Consider the following 8,506-nt stretch of genomic DNA (forward strand, 5'->3'; position numbering starts at 1 on the left):
GGAGGAACGATAGGAATGTGCTTAATTAGCCCTAATGCATTTCAACTGATACAAACGTTTGCATATTCAAGACACTGATTGACCTAAACTGATTGATTGGGACTGCAAATGAATCCTTTTTTTCTTTCTTCTTAACATAACTCCTTCTCTCATTAAGAGCTAAAATCCTCTGCTTGTTGAACAGTTCCTTCTGTGTGTGTCGTCACGCTGAAAAAGAAAAAAAACAAAAAAAAAACGCATATTAAAGTTACAGTCTGGTCATTTTTAGAGTGGGAAACTTCTGACGTCACAGCCACCGCCGTTTAAAACAACCTGCCTCTGCTGCTGACGTCTTTTATACTACTTTTTTATAAGGCAAAAATATGTATCTGACAGCAAAGTGATTATTCCAGGGCAGAGAGGGGCTGTGCGTCGCCTTAATCCATTTATTTGTATCCAACCGTTGTTTCTTTCAGAAGACAGAGTAAAAGGAGGAAAGCAGGAGATTTTCTTCCACTTATTTATTTATTTTTTATTTTTTTCCTCTCCCCGCTGAAAGGCGTTTGAGTGGGGGGCATTTTACACAAATTAAACATGCTACTCTGCTTCGCCCTATAAGCATCCTAGGAGCCTGTGCTTACCAATCAATTGGTACAGTCAAACACAGCCGCAGCCTGCGTGAGAGTGGAGACCTTCAGTCTCGCTTTATTTCTGGATATTGGGGGACCTCTCTACCATGTCATATCCACAATTTGGATATCCCTACTCGTCTGCTCCACAAGTAAGTACACCACGCTGCCTTTGTTCACTTTAATGGGCTTGTTTTTTTGCTTTTGATATTGCTGCGATTGATTATCTCATCGATTCGAGCCTGGGTGCTTTTACGCGCTTTATTGGCCAAGAATCCGGGATGCTTCCCCTGCGCTTTCGCGTATCGGAAAAAAGCTATTGCGTTACAGCCAGCGATACCTGCGCTCCTGCAGCGATAGATAAAAAAAAGGGGGTAAGAAGAGGGGGAACCAGAAACCAGCGAGACCCCCCGACCTCCCCGTTCACTGATTTCTGCGAGATAATAGCCGCTCTCTAATGTCAGCCATATGTTTATTTGCGCTGGGACGCACATGCCAACTTGTTCTGAACACGCTGCGTGTGTGTGTTGTTTTTTTTTGTTAGCCATAACCCAGCTGCTGTTTTGTTTCTTGGCTTTGAGCCATGAAAAAATCATTTGGGGTATCTACAGGGCGATGTTGGGAAAACATGTTGTATCTGTTTGTAGCGACCACAGCTCACACACGGCTCGTTTTGGACACTTTTTACGCGCAGATTGTCTCCAGAATGAGAAGCATCATCCATCATTCAATATAAGTGTTTACATGTCATTTGATGCTGTATTTTACTTCCTCGGGATTGACGGTGTAAAAAGCTGCGGATATTTACGTGTTTATTTGCAAACAAGCAGAATCGCTTTTTCTCTAAAGCTTATTTAAATCATGCGTAATCTTGCGTTTTGACGAGTTGAGTGTATTGAAGAAGGTTAAAGGTCTGATTGTATTTCGTTGAGACATTTTTTCCTTGATAATGGAAAAAAATAAAAAAAAGTTGTGAAGTAACTCCTGGACTCAGTTCAAGCTCAAACTCGGATATGTGTTGCCACCTTTTATTTATTACGCTAATTCTCTCTCGGTCTCCACTTTTAGTTTCTGATGACAACCAACTCTCTGACCACTTGCTGCGAGTCCACCGGCAGATCCATAGCCGACTCCGGAGTAGCGGCGTCCGGCCAGACACCGGTCTACTGCCCCGTGTACGAGAGCCGGCTGCTGGCCACGGCGAGGCATGAGCTCAGCTCCGCCGCCGCGCTGGGCGTGTACGGGAGCCCCTACACCGGCGGTCAAAGCTATGGGAATTACGTTACATATGGCACGGACGCCTCGGCTTTCTACTCGCTGGTAAGCCCCCTCATCTGATCCCCCTTGGCATTGATTAATGGAGCCGCAGGGTGCTGAGACTCAGGCTCACACCTCTCCTCTCTTTTTTTGTATTATGCACTGCATCGCAAAATACCAGCCCGTTGCTGTACAGTGATTTATTCCCATATCACCTTTCAAGCCAACTTGTCTTTAGTAAATGAAAAATACGCCTCAGCATAGCAAGATATGGCTCACTTGTTCCAGGTGAATAGGCTATTTATCTTGAGACAAATGCTTTTTATGGAAGCAGTCAGAAAAAAAAAAATATGAATAACAAACATGTAACTGTTAGTTTCTGTTGTTTTTGTGTTGAAATTCTAAAAGTGGTGATAATGTTCATGAGAATGTGATGATGAGGGCAAAAAGAAAATCTTTTGCTGATGATTGAGCAGCAATATTTACTAGAGTTTATACTTTATAAGATCTGACACGTGTTTGTCCAGAATCCTCCACTCAAGCTGATAAACTTACAGTTCCTATTGTTTTCCTTTTAATAACATTTCAAAAAACATATCGTTCATTTTGAAAGTCTTTTAAAACTTCTCTCCTTACAATTATCACTAAGGTTTAACATGTACATCACCATGTATCCCTGTGGTTTAGTTCCATGTCTCATTCACCACCATGATTATTTATCTGATACTCTGACAATAATGTACCATCAACTATTACCCTCATCAACCATAAATCACTTTTTTAAAAAATGCCACCAGTATATATTTTCTTTACTGATTATGATTTTCAGGTGAGTCAGTAAATGACCCGAAACTGACTCCATATATGTGTCACTCTTTCAAACACTTGTCTTCTGATTGCAGGGTGCATTCGACACTAAAGATGCCAGCGCGTCTGCGCATGCGGGGATAACCCAGGCGGCAGCTTACTACCCTTATGATCCTACCCTGGGACAGTATCAGTATGACAGGTACGTTGTTTCCATGGCAATGTGACGTCTGTTGGTTTTTTTTTGTTGAAGCCTGATTGTCAATGCAAGAATCAGAAACTTTGAAAGATCTGTGTGTGGACTTTATGGAAACATGATCTTAGAAAAGTCTTTATCTTGAAAAAAATTCAGGAAAATTGTGACTTTGAAAGTATTGTACGCCAGTGTATAGGGCAACTTTTCCACAGCATTGCAGGAAATCAATCATCCATGAGAGGTCAACGCCATTCTCATTACGTCTAGCAACACTTGGCAATCACCTCCATGTCATATTCTCTCCTCGTGGTGTGAATTGCTTCAGAGGACCCATTCCTCTTACAGCAAAAACTTGAGGCCTCTATATTGAGGAGCACTATGCTGTCATACTGAAAGGTCTTCCCAAAAATTATATGAAAGTATGTGGTGCCGTAAAAATGTAAGGCAGGGATTATAACAGTAAGTGATTAAATGAATTGTGATCAACAGAAGTGCATTGGGGAAACAACCCCAGTCTCTCAAGTGTCTTATTGATTAGTGGTGAAGCTACATGAGAGTTTACATCACCCTCCCAAAAAAAAAACCAAGGAGCCCTTTACCAACCGGTCTAAATTCACTAAGCGCCAAATGTTTCAGCAGGCGTCATAATAAGTGCACAGACAGCGAAAAAGGGCCTGAGTCTGAGGCAGAACATAATCAGCAGCGTTCGGATAAACAAGCAGGCCTGCAGCACTACCACTCGGTCTGCGCCCGCCTCTTACCTGAGGGCTCATCATTACACTCAATAAAGCAATTTTACAGTCTATTTTATCTGTGAGGGCACAGCGCGGGGTATAAGGAAATGTACAGCGCTCCACTCCTTTTTTTTGATTCCCTTAGCAGTGCTTGACCTGCACTAAGCTATACGGAGCAATAAAGGCCTCATAAAAGCCTCCCCGGAGAGGACTTTTACAGCTCACTGCTGACTGAAAATCAACACCGTGCATTTTAAATGTAAGTCCATGGGAAATATTTGTGCGAGAGGAGAGAGAGAGAGAGAGAGAGAGAGAGAGAGGGTCGGGAAAAGGAGTCGTGCTGTGCCAGGAATGGTTTTAATAGATAATACTGTACATCGGAAGGGCTGGAGAATAAAATAAACCTGGCATTTTTACTGGTAAAACTAGACAAATTTAAACGTGCGTATTGATTAGAAATAGCAGTGTTGGATTGTTGGAGGGGTTTCATAGGAAGGCATGTGCAACAACAGTCAGTCACCCCCTGCCTTCCATCTTCCTGCAGCTCTTGCACATGCTGCACATGGTCCTAGCAGATCCAAGGCGTATGTCTAAATACATGAAACAACGTTTGACTATTAATTTACAGTTTCCCAAGGAATAAACAATATGCATTGTACGGTTGAGTTTAAAGCTTTTTTGATCTCTTATAAATTAGCCTGCGTGATGCATTAATTTTAAGTTTAATTTTCATTATAGCAGCAGGTATGAATGGGACTTTCTGTCTTATAAAGCATGATATGCATCAATTTACCAAGATCTCAACAAACATCTCTGCCATAGTTTTCATGAGATAAATAAGACAAAATCTCTAAGATTACACAAGCAAATAGCCACGGCACAAGCATCACATGTCATATTCAGCCTCTCATCCCCAGTTTGTCCATGTTCATCTCGTCAACAGATATGGCTCCATGGACGGGGGAACGAGGAGGAAAAACGCCACGCGCGAGACGACCAGCACGCTGAAGGCCTGGCTGCAGGAGCACAGGAAGAACCCGTACCCGACTAAAGGCGAGAAGATCATGCTGGCCATCATCACCAAGATGACGCTGACGCAGGTGTCCACCTGGTTCGCCAACGCCCGGAGGAGGCTCAAGAAGGAGAACAAGATGACGTGGCCGCCCAGGAACAAGGGCTCGGAGGAGAAGAGATATGACGACGATGAGGACGGCTCTCAGGAGGAGCAGATAAAAAGTGAAAACAATGAGGATGGTCAGTGTCAAAAGTCCTTGGTGCTCTGCAGAAATAAAGTAAAAATGAATCGATATGTTTGTGGTGTAATAAGAAGCCTCTTATAGTTATGTTGATGCACGAAGAGTGATGATAGGGCAGGTTGCAGCTTTAAAAGAACAACGAACATACACCAGAGTGCTTTTCACTGCAGGGTGCTTATAATGGCACGACAATGCAGAGTTGTTTGGAATACAAAACAGATGTATGTATGGTTTTAAAAATCATATTTATGACATCTTTTAAATACACATTACTATGTTTTCATAATGATTTGTATGAGTAAGTTGCACATTTTTATGTTTATGGAATACATCTATTGTTTGTGTTGCATTACTTGTAAATCCACTCTGAGATATGATGATTACAATGGTATTTAAAATAATACAAAATAACTAAGAGGGACATAATCACAATCATATGTTCCACAGCAACCACATCGACAACATTATTTTTTATTTCTTCATACACAAGGTTTTCTATATAGATTGATGTAGTAACCACGATGCCAATTATTTATTTATGTATTTTTTTTATTCATCGCTCAAATTGTAAACTAGAACAAGGACTGTTGAAAAAATACCTCTTTATTTGAGTTTTTATATTTTCTATACAGTTCTCATATCAGTGTCACCCTATATGAGCCTTTTATTATTCCCACAATTTTTTTTTTTTTAAATTATAACCAGAATATTAGGTTGTGATTCTGTTATTAATGATGATGATGATTAGAGACAAATGACACTGAGGCCTTGCAATTTCTTTGTCTGCAGATTTTTAAAAAAAATTTTATAAAATCAATTTTGTCCAAAAAACGTTTATGGATTGAAATAATAATAACATTTTGTCTCTCTCCACATCCTAAATGAAACAACATTGATTATTAAAATTGTCTGCACAGGCCTGACATAGATTTTATTCAACACAACAAACATGTAGCCTTGAGCAGTGAACAGGCCTCAGTGTGTTTCACACAGGCACAACCCTGAAGTGATGAGGTGATGAGGTGGACTTTCACCAACTACCTGAACTGATGCAGATTTAATTTGATCAATACTGTCAAATTGGATATCTGTGTTAGCCTATATAATTGATGATTGATAAAAACGTACAGCTGATTTGGTTATATTGAATCTGTGGGTGTTTATTGCAACTATCAGGCTGTAGAAAATCGAACAGCTGTAATTTTACAACTATACGATTGAATATGAATATGATATGAATTTCAGTGTTTGATTCCAGGGTGTCAGATCTGATCGTGCATTTGTCCCCACATCTTCCACTCACATGTCTGCTCTCTCTTCTTTCTCCCAGAGACCAGGAGTCGGGCTGATAAGGACCTGCAGCTGAGCGACCTGGACGACTTCGAAACGCTGGAGTCTGAGAGCTCCGAGTGCGAGCTGAAGCACCGATACCTCATGAACACGCACATGTCCACGACGACCGACTGCCCCCCCGAGCACCTCCTCAAGGACACGTCTCTGAAACTCTCCATCCCCGTTTCTCTCGGGGGGGAGCAGGACTTGAGCAAAAGCTGTCTCAAGGCGAGCCCGGAGGATTTCCAGGCGGACAGCAGGCAGCAGGCCAAGGCGTGTTATAACCAGCAGCAGCAGATACTGGACGGCAAACCCCGGATCTGGTCTCTGGCCCAGACCGCCACGTCCCTGAACCAGACTGAGTACCCGTCCTGCATGCTGAGGTGCCAGCCGCCGCCCTCCTCCCTCACCCCGTCCCCCGCCGCTACCTCGCCCGTGGCCGGCCTGGACAACAGGCAGGACTCGCCGGTCACGACCCTGCGAAACTGGGTGGACGGGGTCTTCCACGACCCCTTGTTCAGGCACAGCACTTTGAACCAGGCCCTGACCAACACCACCGTCTCTTGGACCGCGAACACCAAAGGCGCCATGCTGGAGGCCGAGAGGAGCGCGGCGGTGCTGCAGCAGCAGCAGCAGCAGCAGCAGCAGCAGCAGCACCAGGACTCCTCCAAAGACAGCAGTGCCATGAGTTTCCCCAAAACCATCAACAAACTTTTTTGCTCCTAACGAAACCAAAACGACCCCTTTAATGCAAAAAGACACAGACTTGTGACTGACTGAAAGTCGAGTGGAAACGCCTCCTGCGTCTCCATGTCCCCCTTCATTATGTTTTACTCATTTTTCAATGGTAGCTATATGTATCCTGTTACATTGGCGTCACACAAGTGAGATAATTACCGGGTCAGTTTGGCTTCTTTGATTCAACGCACGCACAAAACGTATCGAATTGTATAAAAAACAGTTTACATATTGGGGAAGGGGGAATAGGCCTGAGGTTTACATGATTTTTATTTTTTATTTACTATGCGCATGCAAATGTAATTGAATATTATTTAGGTCTCAGCAGTTGAGTATCACTATTAAATGAAAAAAGAAAAAAAAAAAGTCTCACAAATGCACAGCTCTTCCCAGTGAGTGGGCGAGAGAGATTCAACTTTGTTCACTGAAAATAAAATGCAGTCGCTTTCTGATGCTGGGCTCGTGGTGGGAGTTGCTGTCCATGGTGCTGAAATACAGGCCTCGACACTTTTTCTTCAGCTTTTTTTTTATCGTCTTTTACAACTAGGACACATTCAGATATTTTTTGAAATCTTAAGTAAAATTAGTTTTGTCATTCCACTTCATTTTGAACACGTTAAAACAGGCGTACACTTCAACGTCTCCAAGCCTCTTCTTCTAATTCTGTTTTCTCCCAGAGAGCATTCACTCTCGCTCAGTGACAGCGAGAAAATGAGGCAGCTCAACCCTCAAGACAGAGCAATATCAGTATCTAAGATCTGCCTCATTAATTCCCTCTAAACAGGCTGTAATTGGGATGTTCGCAGTCATATTTCATGTCAGCCTATTGATTTCCCCTCGCTGCTCTCTGATAATATTATCGAAACATCTCAACACCGTCCATGATGCAGCTGTCAAAAGGGTAAGTTATTCGCCATATACGTCCATTAATGGGTTCAAAAAAACGGAGACCCCCCCCCCCCTGCGAAATAATGTGAAGTGAGGAGTTTTCGTTTTGACACTAACCCCTCAATTTCCTAGAGACGTGGAGGGGAAAAAAAAAACAGGATAGATGCTGATTCCTCTTCTGAAAAGTGAAAGGGCTTTACGGGAGAGGCCCTCACCACGTCTAAAAGTGAAAAGGGCAAAGGAACTCGAATTAGTTGTTGTAGATAAAAGGGCAAAACGAAAGGAGTCAAGGGTACTTGACAGTAATGGCGAAAGTGGAGCTCTCGGGGGACTCGGTCTGTCCTGTGAGGAGGGGTGAGGTGGGGGGCTTCGGTGATGAATTTTAATGGGAAAAGCACAAACGATTGAGACCCCACACACCACACACACACACACACACACGCACACATATACACACACCATCTCTTGCAAGAAAGTGCGATGGTGGACAAAGGGGATTTTATATATATCAGAGTCAGGATGTATGTTTTTATTTGCTTTCTAGGGTCGGAAAAACCTTGCCTGCAGCATTTCTTAAGTTGACATGGCGGCCAAATAAACTGGAGGAGGTGACATATTTATACATATTCCCGCATTGACTTTGATATTATTCATATTTGCCCTTTTTTATTTTTAATAAACCTGCTGATA

General features: G+C 42.7%; 1 protein-coding gene across 1 annotated transcript; it reads left to right on the forward strand.

The window, feature by feature from the left end:
- The first annotated feature begins 359 nt into the window (after window positions 1–359).
- On the forward strand, window positions 360–7,159 carry irx4a (iroquois homeobox 4a). The gene is made up of 5 exons (XM_035164063.2): window positions 360–760; window positions 1,677–1,928; window positions 2,768–2,874; window positions 4,546–4,856; window positions 6,189–7,159. The coding sequence occupies exons 1-5, from the start codon at window positions 716–718 to the stop codon at window positions 6,914–6,916; spliced, it is 1,443 nt and encodes a 480-aa protein (XP_035019954.1). The 5' UTR covers window positions 360–715; the 3' UTR covers window positions 6,917–7,159.
- The last annotated feature ends 1,347 nt before the right edge of the window (window positions 7,160–8,506 follow it).

The sequence above is a fragment of the Hippoglossus stenolepis genome, chromosome 8, assembly GCF_022539355.2.
Source record: "Hippoglossus stenolepis isolate QCI-W04-F060 chromosome 8, HSTE1.2, whole genome shotgun sequence".
Lineage (NCBI taxonomy): Eukaryota > Metazoa > Chordata > Actinopteri > Pleuronectiformes > Pleuronectidae > Hippoglossus > Hippoglossus stenolepis.

Excerpts from the sequence above, each read along its gene's own strand:
- irx4a (XM_035164063.2), top strand. The coding sequence starts at position 716 with ATGTCATATCCACAATTTGGATATCCCTACTCGTCTGCTCCACAA. Across the intron at positions 761-1,676 it reads CCTACTCGTCTGCTCCACAA|TTTCTGATGACAACCAACTC; the intron begins GTAAGTACACCA and ends CTCCACTTTTAG. Across the intron at positions 4,857-6,188 it reads AAGTGAAAACAATGAGGATG|AGACCAGGAGTCGGGCTGAT; the intron begins GTCAGTGTCAAA and ends TCTTTCTCCCAG.